Here is a 19,222-nt window from a genome sequence, read left to right on the forward strand (position 1 = left end):
TTTAAAGGTACTTAGGAATTTTGCATAGTGCAGTGTTGCAATTTATAAATCTATGTACAATTCTTAGCAAAAACCACTCTCACCACCATTGTAAGGATCTCATGAAATATATTAAAGCACTTTGTAAACCAACAAAGGCATGCAAGTTATTTCTTGAAAATACATGTTTTTAATAGCTAAACTGAAACTTCCAAAACACCCAGTGTATTTAAAATACTATTTGAGCTCACATATTACTGGCGAGTGATAAGTGACTTAACTTGTATGGAGTTGATGGATGTATCCGCCACTCCTGGGAATTTACTCCCCAGTTTTGCCTATACAAGTAGGACATATGAATAAGGTGATTCAGCGGTTGAGCATCTGACTGTTGATAGCATCTCAGGTGTTCTTCATCTCAGGGTTGAGAGTTCAAGCTGCAGGGGTTTGGCTCCATGCCCGGCAGGGAGCCTACTTTAGGAAAAAAAAAAAAAAAAAAAGTTGGAAATAACCTAAATGTTTATCAGTAGGGCACTGATAAACTCTGAGACATGTCACAGTGGCATATTATCTGAAAAGAAGGAAGTTCCTTTTGAGAAGGAAAGGTCTCCAACATCATGTGGTGGTGGCAGGGAGAGAAGGGGAGAACAATACAGTCTGCTCCATTTCCGTAAGCAAGAAGTAAAACTGTATCTGTTTGTGATTGCACAAGGAAATCCTGGAAAGATGCTCAGGAAACTAAAAGGTTACCCGCAGGGAGCCTGCGAGCGGGGACGAACTGCATGGGGACAAGGATAGGAGTCCATCTGGTCAATGTAACGTTTATCACCTTGGTTTCTGAAATAGGTCCAAGTATCAATATTCAGTTCAAACTTTTAACAAAATTTGAGTTTCTAACTTAAACAAGTGTCACCGATCAGGTCCATGTACTCAGCAGGGCTCGAATCCCGAGGCTGCAGCAGCAGCACCGGGATCTTGGGGGGAAAAACAGCTCTGAGAAACTAACCCACGGGAAATGCTAAGAGTCGCCCAGGACCGGGGGACGGGTGGCCCACCGTGGGGACACGAGCGGGAACAGGTCGGAGGGGACATGGAAGGCGCTCCAGGAAAGGGACCTCGAGCGCGCATAAGAAGCGTGAAGACTCAACTCCGCTCCAGGAAAACGCCTCTTCACAGCAAACGGCCAGAGCTCCCGAAGGGAGCGCGCGATTCAGGGCTGCGGCGCCCAGCTAAGGGTTAACTTCGTGAGGATGCATGAACCAGCGGGATTCCCGAGACGCTGGCGGCGCCATATGGAAACATCCCTGGACTCACAGGAACGACTCGCAAAGGCCGGCGCTCCCCCGCGCCTGCTCTGGGTGGGTCCTGCCGGATGTGACGTAAGCAAGCGAGCGGCGCCGATCGGTGCCCCGCAGGAGGTGAGGCCTGGGCGGCGTGCGTCTGCGCAGTACTGGGGAGGACGGCCCGAATAAGCCGAGGGGGCGTGCGTCTGCGCAGTGCAGGGCCGGGGCGGGGTGGCGAGAGGAGACCACGGAGGGGTCAGCGCGGCAAACGTCTGCGCAGGACCGAGGGGCGGGGCAGAACGAGAAGCCTGGCGGCGTGCGTCTGCGCAGTGCGCGTCTGAGGGTTCGAGTTCGGACGACGTGCGTACGTGCTCGGACGACGTGCGTACGTGCTCGTGTGCGTGAGCGTTTAGTCCGCTTGTGGTTTGGTCGTCCCTGGCGGGGAACTGCTGCGGAAGGGGTCGAGGTTCGGGAGTGTGGGCAGGGTCGAGGTTCGGGTTGGGGGTTGGGGCGCGCTGCGGGCGGCGAGGGGTCACGAAGCCGGCGCGGGCTTCGGAAGGGGACGGCGGAGAACGGGGTCCCGCCGCGCCTGCAGGGCGGGCGGCCTTCGGGCAGGAGCGGACGGGACGGCCTCGTATTCTGCGGGTCGTGTGCAGGGCCTCCTGGTCGGCAGCCGCGGGTCGACGCTGTGTTGGCTGAAGTGCTTTCATGAGCGCCGGTGCTGCGTGGACCGCAGACTCCACAGGAAGCACAGGCTAAAAACGGCTCCGACCCCCGCTTGGCAGCTGCCGTTTGCAGCAAAAGAGCCAAGTGCGAAGAGCGGGTCCAGTTAGGTTGAGTCTAGTGGGGGGAATTCCCATCTTTCTACGTCATTTTAAAAAAATGTGAAATATTTAGCACTGTTAACTTTCCAGAAATTCTTAGTGCACTTATTGGAACTTAAAAGAAAATCCCCTCCAAAAATCTCACCGGCTAATTGCTGAAGACTGTGTCTGTAGCTTTTTGCCCGTGAAATTAAGTTTAGTCGTTTCTCTGAAATAGTATTTCCAAAAATAAGGCTTTCTCCCCGCATTGTGTGAAATGCAAGACCCATGTATTTGTGTTTTAGAAAATTTTGGTTGCAAGAAGTCATTGTATACTGGGTTTTAAAAAAATGGTAAAAGAGAATCCGAACAGTGCTAACATGTGTTAGCAACCTTGCTGTGTTTGCATCTCCAAAAGTACAGCAGTGGAAGTTCTGTGTAAATCAGTATTACCCTAAAGTGCTACTTTACATTCTGTTTATCAGCACCTTTTCCCTAGGAGGCACTTAGTCACTTTGCTTAAAAAATGTACCAAAACCTGAACTTTCGGACTATTTTAGGGTTGCACTGCCAAGATTTTTGAAATTCTTCTTCTTCTTTTAATTAAGTCTTTTAAAAATACAACATAAGAATGGCTTCGAAAAGAGCTCTGGTCATCCTGGCCAAAGGAGCAGAGGAGATGGAGACAGTCATCCCCGTAGACGTCATGAGGCGAGCTGGAGTAAGTCCCCCAGCGTTGTCTACCCTCCCCCCTTTTCAACTTTCTGGGTTTTGAAGTCCTTCTTAATAAGTAATACTCAGTATACCTCATAAGATATTTCAAACACACAAAAATAGAGTGCGTAGTAATGACCTGCTTCTTCTCTGTCCACATTTAATGCTTGTTAACATTTTGCCATATTTCTCATAGACCCACTTCTTGAGGAACAGGTGCATTAAAGAAATAAAGCGTTGCCCAGCCCTCTTTGTATATTTCCCTGGTATTATTCCCCTTCTGGCCCCAGAGATAACTGTCTGCTCATTGATGTGTATCCATCCCATGCATGTCTTCAGAATAGCGTTAGACTGCATTTGCATTTTGCATGTGTCTGTCTGTCTCTTTCTATATATATATCCATAGTGAGCACTTAAATAGCATTTACTGATGTTAGGTGTCATTCTAAGCACTTAATAAACTTGATTAAGCCCTGTAACAACCCTGTGAGTTACTGCCATCCTCTTCATACAGTTGAAGAAACCGAGGCACAGAGAGACTAGCTAAGGTGTCCATGTTGTAGACTTAGTGAGGATAAGAGCCAGTACTTCGATCCTAGCAGTCTGACCCCAAAGTCTGTTAACCCTTCATTTTTCTGGTTCTCATGAATGAAGACACATCCAGATCCGGTTTGTTTATTTAAAATTGCTGCTTATTTTTATGTTCTAGGAATATGCGCCAGTCTACCCATTCTTCTGTTATGCTGCTTCAGGACATTATAATACTTTAATAGTCTTGTACAGGTTTCCTTATGCAAATGTGTGGAAGTTTTTCCTGATTTTATTCCTGAAAGTGGAATTGCTTGGCCAAAGAACAGCCCACAGGTGGCTTTACCAGATTTTGCCACATGGTTCCCCAAAGTACCAACATGTGGGCCCACCAGCAGTATAGGGAAATTCTCATTTTCCCAGTACCAGCTCTTGGTTTTATTAGCTTCATAAATTTTTGCAAGCTAAAGTAATATTTCATTATTTTAACTTGTCTATCTTTAGGAAACACTGTGGTATTTAAATAGCAACAATATCTTTGTAATTGTTTTTTTGGTAATTTTAATCTTTGTAATTGTAATCTTTGTAACAACATCTTTGTAAGATGGATTATTAACATGATGATCGCCCAAAGCAGAACAGTTGTGGGAGAAAGGACACTAACCAGACAGGGTACCAGGACAGCATCTGTAAATCAAGACTGTCTCAGGCAAATGGAGAGAGACCTAGTTATTATAGTTAGCTAACTTACTAGCTTAAAGTCAGCATGGTTTTGTTGCAGTATTTCCTGCCAAGTTATTTTAAAACAGCAGCTATGAAAATGTTACTCTAAATTTATGTTTGAATGTTTTATTTGATGTCCTCTTTCTCTTAGATTAAAGTCACCATCGCGGGTCTGTCTGGGACAGACCCGGTACAGTGTAGCCGAGACGTCGTCATTTGTCCTGATGCCAGCCTGGAAGAAGCAAAAAAAGAGGTTTGTTCTCCATACCTGATGTTACTCCTCCTGTGCCTTCCTTATCGGGTTCTTCATATGTCTTTTGATTACATCTCAGGCTGTTAGCACTGACTTATTTTTAAAAAGTTACTTTGGGGGACGCCTGGGTGGCTCAGTTGGTTAAGCAGCTGCCTTCGGCTCAGGTCATGATCCCGGCGTCCTGGGATCGAGTCCCACATCGGGCTCCTTGCTCCACGGGGAGCCTGCTTCTCCCTCTGACTCTGCCTGCCACTCTGTCTGCCTGTGCTCGCTCTCGCTCTCTCTCTCTCTGACTAAATAAATTAAAAAAAAAAAAAAAATTAAAAAGTTACTTTGGTTGGATGTCTTCCCCACTGTGATAAGCCCTGGGAAGTCGAGGACTCTGCCGTTTTTCGCTCTGTATCCACGGAAGTTGGCAGTTCCATGCTGCCTGTGCTCAGTGAGTGAGTGGTACACTGTCATCAGTGTTCCTCTGGCCTCGAAGGCCGCTTTGCCTCCTGATACATCCTGATTCATCACCTGATACAAGGAGTCACCTGCCACATTTCCTGTTTCTTATTTATTCAAAAGCTGCTTTTTGCCTTTCCATTTTCAGTGACACGGACATAGCCGTGTGATCCATTTTACGTGGGACAGCTCATAGTTGATTAGTGGTGTGATTAAGGGAGGAGTAAGAATTCTCGTGAAATTGTGAGACTTTATCGACAGCTAACACTTGGGAATCTTTGAAGAGCTAAGGTCCCTTTTCTCAGAAGCAAGGCCACCCAAACATGCACAGGCGCTTTAGCCCACCCTTCCTTGTGGTTCACTGCTTAATGGCCATGTGATAGGGCTGTGGGCCATATGCTTATGGAGCATCTACGTGGCAGGAAAACCGGCAGAGGCAGCTCGTCGATGGCCATTCGTGCCCTGCCAAGAAGCCCAGAGTGTGATTCCTGTGCTCGGCTCTCCTCACTCAGAGAATGGTTTATTCCTATCTGATAAGTTCACATATTTCAATGCCAGATTGTAGAGGATGGGAATATTGGTATATATATAGAAGGTGTTGAGAGGTTCTAAAGAACATGTTCAAAGTGGCTGACTAGAGGTAGGTACTCCCTGTTAACTGTTCTGTTTCAGCTTGTGTCTGGGTGTCTTAGAATAGTGGTCACCTTTTGTATCTGTTTATTCAGATTCTAAAAGGAGTGAAAGAAGTTCTGTACTGAACATACTTTCTGTTCAGTTGGTAGTTTTGCTTGGTTTTAAAGCAACAGTAGAATGTTCCCTGTCTTCAAGAGCAATTCTAAGCAATATGTGTTACCCTAAGTATGTACTAAGTTGTCACTTGGTGATCTGCTGAATGACTAAATTTTTAAAACTCTTTTCACATCTTTAAAGTATTTTAAACCAATTTCCGTATCATAAATTCAGCAAGTGTGGACTCGGTAGATCTCTGGGCTGTTGGGTGCTTGGACCACGAAAACACTGCCGTTGTGCCCCGCCCCATGTATCACTTTTCACAGAGGTGGAAGCTTTTTTCTGTGCCTTTCACTTAAAATTTGTTTTCTTTTCATTATTTTTATGACTGTACATTCTTATTAAAAAAGTAACTCTTATACAGCATGGACCTACAAAAAGTCCCAAGTGTTGAAATGTCCCTTTCTCACTGTCCCCTTGCCACCATCCTGCTCCACACCCCAGTAGCAGCTGGGCTGCCTGTTTGGTCTGTGGGTGTCTGCAGACCATACCTGTGTATCCCATGTATGTTGGGACTACATGCTTAAAAAAAAAAATGTTTTAAAGTAAGCTCTGCATCCAACGTGGCATGCAGACTCACAGCCCCAGAGAATAGGAGTCACGTGCTCCACAGACTGAGCCAGCCAGACACCCCTTTTTTTTCCTTCTACAAGAATGAGATCATGTTACACCTGTAATTCTGCAACACGGACATCCTTTTGTGGTAACTGTGTTTAGAGTTTTCACTAGTTACGACAACACTGCACTGTGGAGAAAGACCTTCCTTTATGTAACTGCTCTTCTGTGAACAGTGTTTTGCTCAGACCCACATTTACAACCGGGAAGTGTTGTTGAGCTATCACTGTAGTGCGCATTTCAGATGAAATGTTTTACCATTTTTTTTCTTCTTAACTACAGGGACCTTATGACGTAGTCGTTCTGCCGGGAGGCAATCTGGGTGCGCAGAATTTATCTGAGGTAAAAACCACATAGAGGAATTATTTCAGCATCTGCCTGGGTTCTGTTGGTTTTGTTGCTAAAGTATTTCAGGAAGGAGACTGGGAATAAAGTAGGAGCAGGTAAAATGAACAGAATGGTGTTCTGGCTTAATTAAGGAAACATCTCTACTAACATTTATCACATGAGTAAACGAAATTGGTGGAACAGTCCTCTGTGAACAGATTCTGTGTCTGCAGTAGAAGAATGAATCTAATTTTGTGTGTCATGAAGGTTTAAGCATAAAGGGGCTGGGGCCCGGGAGCTGCAGGGGAGTGAACTGCCAGTGGGGGGTGAAAGATGGCTTCAGCACAGGCCCCTGCTTCTTCACCGAGGTGCTCTGCGCGGAGCCAGCCTGCCGGAATAGCGGGAGAGAAGGGAGGGGCGCGGCCGACAGAAGCCTACAGAGCAGGTCGGATCTGACGTGGAGACTCTGCTGGACCCTGTTCCTTACTCGGCCGTCCAGAAACACCCAAAACGCCACACACCCTTCCTTTTCCTTCTCTGTCCCAGGAGCACAAAATGGCAAGGGTCAGTTTGCCCAAGGGAAGTTACTTTTCTCATCTCATCTTTAAACATCTTTTTAAAAAGGATGCCCTTCCCTTCTATCAGACGCCTTGCTTAGGTCTAACAATGTAGAGACGGCGTGAACTTGGTAATTTTTCTATTAATGATTTAGAAATGTTAGAAGATAGATTGAAGATCTTGCAGTTTCAACTAAAAGCAGATTCTCCCAGGGTTTCCAGCTGGAGATTGAACTTGTGGCTTCATGATAACTTGATGTGTTTGGGCTTTCCTTGAACAGTCTCCTGCTGTGAAGGAGATACTGAAGGAACAAGAAAAAAGGAAGGGCCTCATCGCTGCCATCTGTGCAGGTAACGTGCAGACCCGTCCTGTGGTAAAATGAGTTGTTGGGTTTTCTTCAAAAATACATGACAGGTAGTCTTGAATCAGAAGATTTTGTTCCACATACTCGCCCTTCACAGAGCATGAAGGGCATCCGTACTGGCCTATTTAGTTTGGGTGGCATGAAGTTGGTGTCACTTCAGAAATGAGTACAGTTGTTCTCTTTTCTGCCTCTCTGTGCTTTTGGTCTATGTTCCGTGAAACTTAATGGTTTCCGTGTTTGGTTGACCTCTGAGGAAAATAATGCCCTCTGGAATTCAGTAAACAGCTTGTTACAGCAGATCTCTGTGCCAGGAAGTATGTCTGCCAGCACCCAGTCAGCAAGAATCGGTCAGACATAAACATAACAGCGCTGTCCTGTGCTTGCCCTGTGGATTCAAGGCCTCGGGGTGCTTTCTGCCTGATCCTCCATGTTCAAGTTTAGATCTTAGGCACCGTGTTATCTGTCACGTAGTTTAGGAGGTTGTTGGTCCTTCATAGATGTCCCCACATCTTAGAAACTTGGTAATATTTGGTTTTCTGATTCCACTGTAAAATCCAGTCTCAGTGCTCCAGTGTCCTGGCACTCTGCCATCTGCATTTTTTCCGTATAACTTTGGCCAGTGCCGCCTTCGTTATTGGTCTTTATGAGGTCTTTGTCAAAAGAATAAATAAATGAATGGATAGTTAGATAAAATGACACGATGTTTTGGTCAGTACGAGGGACTGGTTAAAGAAGTTACAAGCCCGGGATCCTGGGGACTTTGCATAATTCCAGGAGAGATTCTCGGGAGTTCTTTCAAGGGGGTCATAAGGTGGAAGCAGATATTAAGACATTCTTTGCCCTTTTCCTTCCCATTCTCAGAGGAGTGACAGGAGAGTGGGGCGATGCCATCATTTGGGCGTGGCATGGATGCTCAAGTATTGTTGTGTTGTAAACGTTTCCCAGTTTTAATTTCTAACACGTGGCAGTTGCTGGTTGACGTAACCCACGTAAAAGCTCAGGGTTCCAAAGACCCGGCTGTTTAAGGACCACAGAGATGACCACCCTGGCAGGGCCTGTCCTCGGGTTCCAGTCAGCGCCAGCCCCTTGACCTGCCCTCGGGCACAGAGCTTTCTCCTCCCTGAAGGACGCTGCAGTCCCTGAGGCCACAGCCTCATTCTTAGGTTCTCTAACCAAAGGGAGAAAGGAAGTCTGGGGCTATTTACTGCTGAAAGTAAATAGCACATGTCAGTGTCCTTCTGTGTCACTGAGGTGGCAGAGTCATTAGCCAAATCTGGCTCACTGTCGGGGGCTCAGGCAGCCTGAGTGCCGTGCTGAGGAGCTCAGGCCGTGTAATCAGTTAAATCGACGTTAGCCCTAAGCAGTGCTCTCGCCTTGTGTATGTGTTGCTGAACGCTCTGTACTGCTCCTCTGGGTGCGGCCCAAAATAGGAAGAGTGGTGAAAAATAAGATTCGGAAGTGTTGCAGTTGGGAACTGCCCACTGTACTGAGACAATGTTCGCTTTGCCCCTGGTATTGAGGGATAATATGGAGTCACTGAGACAAACTGGAAGGGAGACTGTCTTGATGAAGAGACAGGGAAAGGAGCCTGGAGGTGACGGGCCCAGGAGTCCTCAGATGCCTGGCTCTGGGTACCAACTCCGGGACATGGGGGTGGGGGGGGGGGTGGGGTGACCTGTTCTCTCTACACGTCACCACACGGTGGCACTGTTGGCTTCTGTGTTGTGGCCCAAGGGGCTTCTGCCTGCCTTGCTCTCTGCTCTCCGCTGGCTGGGTCTGTGCTGCAGACTCAGCAACATTTCATTCGCCAGAGTTTCAAGTAATGGCAGGTAAATATCTCTTCTCGAATTCTCCAAATAGGATTTTTAAACCCCCAAAGCAGTAATTTTGGGCTCACCATGATGAGAGAGGCATCACAGAATTCCTATATCCAACCGAAACACGAGTTTATTAACGTTACCAGAGGCAGCGATTTTATCAGCTGAAGGGAGCAGCTGAAAACCCCTGACTCACTGTACGGTCACCTCTCAGGGTCTGCTTTCAAGTACAAGGTCATATAGGGAGTTATTTCTTATCTCTTAAAATCTTAGAAAGAATTCAGGGTAATTGATGAGTCCATTCAAGTAAAATTTGAATGGCAATTATTTAGACTTTACAGACTTAAAATTTGCCACCATACATGGCTGTCCTGTGTGTAGCATAAAAGTAAGGTGGAGAGAGACATCAAATCTATTTGACGCTTTTGATTTAGGAGATAGAAATTGGGACTTGGCTTGATGTCAGGCGGAAGGCTTATGTAATTAAGTATTATTTGTTGATCTTCCTGGGAATAGCAGCTGTGATCTAGCTGGTAGGTAGAGTCTATAACTCCCTTTTCCTTGGAACTGTGTTGATAAATGAAAAGTCAGTGAGAGCAGGTGCGTGCATTGGCTGAAGCTGAAGCTCGTGCGCTCAGTCCTCTGGGCTTAGCCACGGCACCCCAGCCCCTTCTGAAGGTTACGCTGCTGTCCCCAAGCACGTCTTTCTAGGTGTGGCATGGGGCTTGGAGAAAAAAAGTTAGAATAACTACTGTTTTTAAAGTTTTAATGTAACAAAGTTATAAGATATTTCTGCTTTTGGTCCTTATTTGAGGACTGTTACTTATGAAATATGCTTGTGGTTATCAATGAAATTGATCGCTTTCAAAAGTGAATACATTTGGATAAAAGTCTCAGTTAGCAACTACATGTTTCAGAGGATCAGAAATGGACATTTGTGCAGGACCTTAAGTGGTTTTTAATAAAGAAATGCTGGAGTCCTTCTCTCTCAGACTTCAGGCATTTCACAGGGCTGGACAATGTCCTGTTCCTTGTAATAATCCTGCCACCTGGGATGTTCGGGTGGGTCGATGGAGGAATGAGTGCTCATCTTTCATTTTCAAGTAGAAAAAATTAGTCTGTGAGGTCGCAGTCAAGCCCAGCAGTTGGGAGAGCACCAGCTGCCTTTTATGTGCTCAGAGGAAGCCTTGGTGGTCTCCCCTGCTCCGACCCCTGGGAGCCCTGCCTCAGTTCCTTGAAGGGGGCCACACGCCGTTTATCTGGATGCTTCTCGGTGTGTTTGGATTAGATGGGTATTGAAGTATCTTGGGTTCATGCTCTTGCCAGATGTGCTCAGCAGATGGTTTCTTACAAACATACTTACCTCTCATATGAAAAAGTGTTTAACTTCAGAATCATAAGTATATTTTAGGTAAGAGCCTCCTGGTTTTGAAGACTCCTGCTGCTGTTGCAATTTTTAAACCATTGGTTTTCCTGTGTCCACCCTTAAGTCTTTCTGTTAATCTTCTTTTTAGGTCCTACGGCTCTTTTGGCTCATGAAATCGGTTTTGGAAGCAAAGTTACAACACACCCACTTGCTAAAGACAAAATGATGAATGGAAGTAAGTATATCCTTCTATTTTAATGTCTAGAAAGACCTTCCAGAAAGCTGCCATTTAGCACTGTTTCCTGCCCGGGTTAGCCCTGTGCAGAGAGGCTGGGGGTTGAGGTGCGGGCTGTTCTTAGCTTTCTTCTCAAGCATTCCAGCTAGAGGGAGGGTAGAGAGAGGGAGCCAGCGGGGGGGGGGGGGGGCGGAGATGGTGCGTGCCTGTCTCTGTGTGCGCCCTGACGGGGACGCGGGCTGCGCAAAGGCCAGCCAGACGCCTGATTGTCCTAGATGGGAATGGTTATGAAATGCCAGGCTTACTAGGATTCTCTACTAAACACTTTGCCAGATGCCTGAGGGTAAACTTTAAACCTTGACAGCAATTTCAGAAAGTGCCCTTTCACCTGCAGTCCAGAGTAAAGTGAACATCGCTCTCTTCCTGGGTGGTGGGTCTGTTTCCTTGGGTGACATTGTTTTGGTTTTTTTTTTGTTCGTTCATTTAGATTTGTTTGTTTATTTTTAGAGACAGAGAGCATGAGGGGAAGGAGGAGGGACAGAAGGAGGGGAATAAGCAGACTGCCCGCTGAGTAGGGGCCCAGTGGAGGGGTCGATCCCAGGACCCTGAGGTCATGACCTGAGCCGAAACCAAGAGTCAGTCAGCTGACTCGGCCACCGAGGTGCTCCCTTGGGTGGCACGTTTCTTTTATAAATAACAGCTAGACAGCTAATTTTTATTAATTTATTTTTATAAAAAACAATTTATATTCGTGGTGTAGAGTGTAAACAATACAAAAGGGTGATGAAGTCAAAACATAAAGATGCCTTTTCTTACTTCCTTGCCCCCTTTCTGCTTTTCAGCAGTAGCTTCTGTTAGAAAGTTCCCTGTGCAACTCTAGAACTTCTCTGCACATATTATCCTTTGTATTTTAATGGTTTGGTATTTCTTTGTTTTTTTGTTTTTTTAGATTTTTATTTATTTATTTATTTGACAGAGAGAGAGAGAGAGAGATCACAAGTAGGCAGAGAGGCAGGCCGAGAGAGAGTGGAGAGCCCAATTCAGGGTTCGATCCCAGGACCCTGAGATCATGACCTGAGCCAAAGGCAGCAGCTTAATCCACTGAGCCACCCAAGTGCCCCTGTGTTTTAATGTTTTTTGTTTTTTTTTTTTTAAAGATTTATTTATTTGACAGACAGAGATCACAAGTAGGCAGAGAGGCAGACAGAGAGAGAGGAGGAAGCAGGCTCCCTGCTGAGCAGAGAGCCCGATGTGGGGCTCCATCCCAGGACCCTGGGATCATGACCTGAGCTGAAAGCAGAGGCTTTAACCCACTGAGCCACCCAGGCGCCCCTATTTTAATGTTTTTACTCAAATGAGATCTAGATAAATTGTTTTGCTGCTTGCTTTTTAAACCTAAGATTGTATCCTTTGAGCGCTGGGGGGTAGGGGTCATCTCTCAAGCATTTCTTTAACTAGAAGGCGGTGTGTGACTCCCCAGCAAAGCAGGGTGACCAAGCACCTGAGGTACGAGTCCGTACTGACGGAGCCTTCCCCGTGACCACTGCCGCTCTCAGCACGAGCTTCAGAACACCAGCCCCGTACTGTGTTGTCAGGTGGCATCTTCCTCTGCCATCTGTCCCTGGAGTGCCTGTAGCAGAGAGGCAGAGACCTGGGAACTTGCAAAGAGAGAGAAAACTCACACTTGTGTGGGTAATTGCAAGAGCATCTGAAATTTCCAGTTAGAAGCCAGAAGTGGCTCGGCTGGCGCTCAGCCCGCAGGGAGGCGAAGCGGCTGGCTCTGGGTGAAACATCAACCAACCTCATTTCATTGAGCAAACAGCAAGACAACACGGTAACGTTAGCAGCTGATGTCGGGGTTACCTTGTTTCCCCTGCCTCAGGCCTGCTGGAGGCTGATACTGAACTAAGACAAAAAGGAGGGCAGGTAGCATCGCTTTGGCGGTCTTTACAGCCAAGTCGAGCTGTGCATTTTCACCATATCTTTTCTAATCAGTAGCAGACCTTGCTTTTCAGAGCAGTGTTAGGCGCACAACAAAATGAAGCAGGATGTGCGGAGTTCGCGCGCGCTTCCTGCCTGGGCGCGTGCGCCGTCTTCCTCGCCTTCCTCTCCCGCACCCCAGCGGTCTCTGAGTTAGGGTCTGTGAACCTGCCCTGACGCAGCATTATCGGTCCAAATCCATCATTCATGTTAGGGTTCACTCTTGCTGTTGGACATTCTGAATATTCTTTTTTTTTCTTTAAGATTTTATTTATTTGACAGAGATCACAAGAAGGCAGAGATGCTGGCAGAGAGAGAGGAAAGGAAGCGGGGTCCCTGCTGAGCAGAGAGCCCGATGCAGGGCTCGATCCCAGGACCCTGAGATCATGACCTGAGCTGAAGGCAGAGGCTTTAATCCACTGAGCCACCCAGGGGCCTCTGTTCTGAATATTCTTAAATCTGATCCAAGGTAGTATATTCTTAAAAATTTAGAATTTTATTTTAGTTGCTAGAAAGATACTTAGTTGTTGATAAAACCATCCATGTGGAAAGTGATTTTTTTTTTTTAAAGGGTCTTGCTGCTGAGCATTTTTAAATGTAGGAATAGAATTTACTTAGGGTGCCTGGGGGGCTCAGTTAAGCGTCTGCCTTTGGCTCAGGTCTTGCTCCCAGGGTCTGGGGATCAAGTTCCATGTTGGGCTCCCTGGTCAGTGGGGAGTCTGCTTCTCCCTCTCCCTCTAGCCCAACCCTCTGCTCATGCTTGAGCGCATTCTCGCGCTCTCTCTCACTGTTAAATAAATAAAATCCTCAAATCTAAAATCTTTAAAAAAAAAAAAAAAAGAATTTACATGGAGCTAAAGGAGAGGTTTGGGAGAGTTGGGAAGATCGGAATCAGGCTTCCTTTAGTCCTTACGACATATTGGGGGAAGGGTCGAGTAGTAGGCCACTTGTTCTTCCTTTATCTGAAGGTGATCTGTTGTGTCTGTTCTCTTGTAATGCCTCAAGAACTCTGAGGTTGATTAGGAATAGAAGCAGATTAGATTGTTTACTCTTAGAGATTATAAAGTACATTCACAGACATTATCTCCATGGAGCCTCGCGGGCCCTGGTGCCCAGCGAGGCAGGTACTGACTTCACAAATGAGGAAACCGGCTCGGAGAGGCCCAGCGACTTGCCCAGAGTCAGGCTGGAACTCAGGCCCCGCCTCTGTCCCAGTGAGGCTCCCACACACGTTTAAGTTACGAGGTATTGAGTTCATCCAGTAAGTCCTACTGTGAAGAGAAAAATGCTGGAAGCATCTGCCCCTTCAGAGGCTCCGAGAGGTGGAGCTCTCATCAGCTCCTGGGTGTCTCCTCTGGTGTGCTCAGTAGATAAGAGTGAAATTTTTGCTCAGATAAGCAATCCAGTGAGAAGACTGACACAGTCTTCCCGTTTCTCCGTTTTTAAATGAAGAAATTGTGACTTCAGTAGCCTTTCCAGTTCCTCCCTGTCGGTGGTGCTAGGAGGCCCAGTCTGGAAGCTGAGCCCGGAGGAGCTGGGCCCCGGCCAGGGGGTGTGGGCGCGGCTCCCTGCTGGGGGCGGTCTCCTTCCCCCGCCGAGCCTTGGTTTCTCACCTGTCCTCTGAGGATACCGGTGGCCCCTGCTTCGCAGGGCTGTTGACAGGTCCCGTGAGTTACTTACTGTGTGTAATGCCTGCAGAATGTTGCCTGGCACGAGCCCGCGCGGGGGAGGGGAGAGCTGGTAAGTGCCCAGCTCTGGGCCGGGTGCTGGGAGGCCAGCAGCGAACAGGCTGTCCTCACCGGGCCGCCGTGTGTCATAATGACACCGCCCCCGGTCCTGCACCTCTGCGGGACTGGACTCCCACAGCAGGTCTGGGCGGCTGGCATCCTCCCCAATGTACAGAAGGAAAAGGTGAGGCTCAGAGCAGTCAGCTGACTGCTGAGTGTCAGCCCTGGGATTTGAATCCAGAGCTGCTGCGCTCAGAGGCCAGTGATTTTTTCCTTAAAGGGCCAGAGCGTAAATATTTCGGGCTTTGGGGACATTGGGTGTGGATGGCAACTACTCTGCTGTCCCAGAGCCACTGACCAAGCAGGTGAGACGTGCGCCAGTAAAAGCTGCGGTTCGGTGCTGACCCCTCACGTACAGTTGCCTTTCCTCTGAAGAGACTTCGGGATTTGGAAGGCTTGCTTCAAGTTAAAAAGAAGTTAATAATTAATGCTTCGTGGCAACGGAGGTGTCCATTTGCAGAGTTCCCAAATCCGCATCAGCTGAACTGCACACACGGGCTCGGGCTTGCTGGTCCCGGCATGTGCGTGTTGTCCTTGTCCGTCATGGCCGCTAGGTGGAGGTAGTTGGCCAGTACGGACTGTTGGTTCGTCCTGGTGGAAACTGGAAAGAGCTGTGGAGCCTTGAAAGGTCTTGAACCAGTCTAAGCTGTGTTTGTAATATTTGCCCACGAAGGGGTTGTTCGGTGAGCCGTTTAGAAATCACCCGCCGGCAGTTCATCTGTGAGCTCCGGAAGATTCGACCCAGCCAATGTTCTGGTTTAGCATCTGACATTGCCTTGGCCCGGTGTGACCATCAGTAAGTGAGGTTAGAGATGAAAACCTTTTCTCTTCAAACTGGAGAAGATCTTTTCTTCTCTAGTAGGATAACTAGGAAACTTGTGCTGTGCTGTAGGCAGTTAGTTTCGTGAGTGACTTGATTTCTAATAAGGATAATAGGACATAAACTGCGCTAGGTGTTCTTGATCACTCGCAAAGGACGTGAACATGAGTGTGTGGTTTCTAAGGCCCGAGAATGCAGCGGAAGCTGAGTGGTGTCTGTGTGGCGCCGCCAGCAGCCCCGTCGCCCAGGACAGGCAGCGGGGGTCCTCCCTGCCACCCACGTTCGGTCCTGCGTGTCGTCTCTGAGGTTTCTTAAACTTTGATTTCTTCTCTGTCCCCACTGTCCCCACCCAAGTCACCATAAGCTCCCACCAGGATGGCAAGTTCTTCTCTGTCTTCCCCTTTGGTTCCTTCCAGTCCATTCTCTGCGTGGGTCTGACCCAGAGGTGTGCCCACCAGGATGGGGAGTACAGAGTCACCTTTAGGTGCTGGAGGAAGTTGGCAGAGGCTTCTCCTGGGGGCAGAACCAGATATGCTCTGATGTGCACTTGGAAGGGTGACCTTTTGTGGTGCTGAGCCGCGAGTGGCGAGAAGGGCGGCCGAAGGGGAGGGCTGGGACGCGCAGATTGTGTGTGAAGGGGCAGATGCGGCGAGGAGAGAACACGCGTGTTCGTAGGTTCCCCTGACAACGTGGGGGCACCCCCGGGTTCCATCAGTGTTCTAGGCCACGTGAGGCCGATGGCGGCCCAGCCTTTTGAAGAGAGGCAGTAAACAAGGAGACTGTTTGTACCAGGTCCGTCCTGGGAGGTGCTGGTGTAGTGACCCGAGCGACCCCATCTGGGGAGGGATCACGTGTACCTCCTCTGACGGGGGGGTGGGAGGAGGTGGGAAGAGCTTTCTGTGCAGTGGAGGCAGGGGCCCGGGGAATGCCCGTGGGAGCCCGGTGGAGACAGGTTGGGGGGGCCAGGTTGCGGGGGCACTGCTGCTCCTGAGGAGTTCGGGCCTGGTTAGTCTGTGCACAGGGACGTTTGGTGACTGCTTGTGCGGACGGTATGGCCTTGGGGAGCTGATGCTGAGGAAGCCCAGGTTTGTGGCTGTGATATGCCCAGATGTCACATTCCCTGAATTCAGATACAGGAGAAGCACATTCTTGGTTTATTGTATTTGCCTCCAGAAAGCTAGTTGGGGAACACAGAAGGGGCCCCCGAGAAATGAATATGGTTTCTCCCTCCACTCATCTCCCTCATCCCGCCCCTGGGTGTCAGGTCTAGGTTTTGCTTGTTTTTGAGACAGCACAGTGTGTGTGTGTGTGTGAGAGAGAGAGAGAGAGAGAGAGAGATACAGGCAGTCTGAGGGGGACTCTGAGTGACAGGAGTCTGCGTGACAGGAGTCTGTAGCCTGTGACACGGCGCCTGCGTGATAGGAAGTGTGCGCCGCAGGAGGTCTCCGACGTGGAGTCTGGCGTGGCGTCTGCGGGGCCGGCAGTCTGTAGAGAAGGCAAGGGAAGGTGGGCCTCTCAGGAGAGAAGAACTGATTTTCAGGAGAGATGAAGGGGCCCTTGGGAGAACACATGGGAGGGGTGATGGTTTGTGACAGTCCAGGCGTGGTGTGGACTTGGGGCCCCCTCTCCTGCGACACGAGTCCGTCTTCCCAGTTGATGGACTCCGAGGGGACAGGACAGCCGAGGAGGACCGGGCTTCAGGCAGGAGCGGGGGTCCAGAGGAAGCCCCTCCCAGCGCTGGCCGTTCCGCCGGTGGTCGGTGCCGGTGCCCGGGCGGACCCTCGAGCCCCGCGGATGTGCCTGCCCCCCCCCCCCCCCGCTGCCTCACGCGCGCGAGGGCTTTCGCAGGTGCGTTTGCCCTGCGTGAATTGTGGTGTGTCCCTCAGCGGCCGGGTGTCCTCGCCTCCTGGCCGTGGGCAGCCGCCGTGGTGGGTCCGCGCTGTGCTCACCGGAGCCCAGCCCGCCTCCCGGCACCGTCTCCGGGGCTGGCTCGGTTGGGTTGACGTGAGAGCAGTCCTGCGCTGCACCGGCGCGGGCTCGCAGAGCGGTGCTCACGGCTGTCCCGCAGAGCCCGCTGCCGTGTAACCGCTTCTCGTTCGACTTCGCAGGTCATTACAGCTACTCCGAGAACCGCGTGGAGAGGGACGGCCTGATCCTCACGAGCCGTGGGCCCGGAACCAGCTTCGAGTTCGCGCTCGCCATCGTCGAGGCGCTGAACGGCAAGGACGTGGCTGACCAAGTGAAGGCCCCGCTCGTTCTTAAAGATTAGAGCAGAAATCTTTGATCACGAAGTAGGGAAATGGGCCATTGGTAATCGTTGTCAGCGTGTTTGCTCGAAGCAAAATGGGCAATTCCTGCGCCGGTCCCCACGGTCCTGAACCTCGATGACAGAGTACATGGCATTTAGCAAACTACCGATAGTGACCTTGTCTCTGCTTTCCCCTCGGTCGTGTGTGTGAAATCAAAGTCACGGTCAGCCTCCCTTGCGTCCGTCAGCTGTCGGTGGAGCTGCTGGGCTACCCGAGCGCAGAGCTCACTGGACACAGCGAGGAGGAAAAGTTGAAAAGCCAAGATCTAAGAAGCTTGTGATTTTCTCCCATTTGTCAACTGTGTATTGTTAATGTGCTATTAAAAACACTGATGAAGGCAGCTGTCCTAGTGAATTTTTGTTGACCAGTTCCTTTTTCTGCTGCAGAAAGGGTCTTCAGATGGAAGTGAAAACCTCTCGAGGCTGGCCCAGCCTGTTTTCACTTCTTCAGTTAACAGACCTGAGGGGCTGATGTGCACGCAGCCCGGGCCCACCAGCCAGGTACCCCCCTCCATGCCTGCCCACGGGACCCGGGTGAGACCCACCAGTGCGTGCGACTCCAGTCGGGGCCCTTTGCTGTGTCTGCCGCAGCCGTTCTGTCTGCTGAGCGGCCAAGAGGACAGGCAGGGAGCCTGGAGCCGCTGGCAGCCGACCTGTCACTGCGGAGAGCCTGGCCAGGAATGCTGGGAACTGTGCTTGGCCTGGGATCCCGTGGGACCTGAACAAGAGTGACTCCTGGTTGTTCACAGAAGCCCGCAGCCCCCTGCGCTTTTTCACCTCCTGCTGAGTGACTGCTGCATCTCCAAAGGCGGGGAACAGGGTTAAGTCTTCTGAACACGGCACTAAGCTACCGAGGAAAGCCCTTAGCTGAACGACCTCATCGCGGGATACGCCTTCTTCTTGCTCCCATTCCTTTGCCCTTGACCTCCTCTGGCAAAGAGCAAATGCAGCAAACGTTGTAGCAAGGCCAGCTGGGAACTTTTCAACAAGAGGGCCGTAAGGGCTCTGGCACAGCTACTCGGGGGGCCTTGTAGCACCAAAGTGGCAGACTAGGCACACGTTAGGCAATAATCATGGTTGTGTCCCAACAAAATTTGCAAAACCAGGCAGCTGTGGGCATTTGGCCCTTAGGCTGCACTTTGCTGACCCCAGGACTGGGAGGCAAGGCGGATCTTTTTTTTTTTTTAATGCAGACCTGTAACTGCACTTTCTAATAAACTGTGGTGCTATAAAGAGACTGCTTGGGGTGACAGGTTGGTTGAGAGTATTCTGAGAGGAGAGTAGGGTAAGGACCAGTGATGGGGTCACTGTACCTGATTAGCGAAGGCCTCTCCGGGGGATCTTGGAAACCTGGGACTTGGGTGTGAATGAGGCAGGTCTGGTAGCATTCCAGGAAGGAAAAGCCGGAAGTGCAAAGGGCCTGAGGCAGGAGCACCCAGGGTGTGGAGGGACAGCAAGGGGGCTGGTTGTGGGGGAACTCAGGGAGGTGAAGGTGGGGAGGCAGCTGGAGCCAAGGCTTGGAACTT

The 19,222-nt window shown here is 49.5% G+C and overlaps 1 protein-coding gene across 2 annotated transcripts; it reads left to right on the forward strand.

The window, feature by feature from the left end:
• The first annotated feature begins 1,573 nt into the window (after positions 1–1,573).
• Positions 1,574–18,037, forward strand: PARK7 (Parkinsonism associated deglycase). 2 transcript variants are annotated; one of them, XM_059374759.1, is made up of 7 exons: positions 1,574–1,659; positions 2,674–2,786; positions 4,182–4,283; positions 6,417–6,476; positions 7,300–7,369; positions 10,715–10,801; positions 17,497–18,037. In XM_059374759.1, the coding sequence occupies exons 2-7, from the start codon at positions 2,697–2,699 to the stop codon at positions 17,655–17,657; spliced, it is 570 nt and encodes a 189-aa protein (XP_059230742.1). In that variant the 5' UTR covers positions 1,574–1,659; positions 2,674–2,696; the 3' UTR covers positions 17,658–18,037. The 2 variants fall into 2 exon arrangements, with proteins under 2 accessions (XP_059230742.1, XP_059230740.1); XM_059374757.1 differs by having other exon boundaries at positions 1,630–1,728.
• The last annotated feature ends 1,185 nt before the right edge of the window (positions 18,038–19,222 follow it).

The sequence above is a fragment of the Mustela nigripes genome, chromosome 14 (assembly GCF_022355385.1).
Source record: "Mustela nigripes isolate SB6536 chromosome 14, MUSNIG.SB6536, whole genome shotgun sequence".
Lineage (NCBI taxonomy): Eukaryota > Metazoa > Chordata > Mammalia > Carnivora > Mustelidae > Mustela > Mustela nigripes.

Coding starts and splice junctions, on each gene's coding strand:
- PARK7 (XM_059374759.1), top strand. CDS start 2,697: ATGGCTTCGAAAAGAGCTCTGGTCATCCTGGCCAAAGGAGCAGAGGAG. Junction 6,477..7,299: donor GTGCGCAGAATTTATCTGAG/GTAAAAACCACA, acceptor TTCCTTGAACAG/TCTCCTGCTGTGAAGGAGAT. Junction 10,802..17,496: donor AGACAAAATGATGAATGGAA/GTAAGTATATCC, acceptor TCGACTTCGCAG/GTCATTACAGCTACTCCGAG.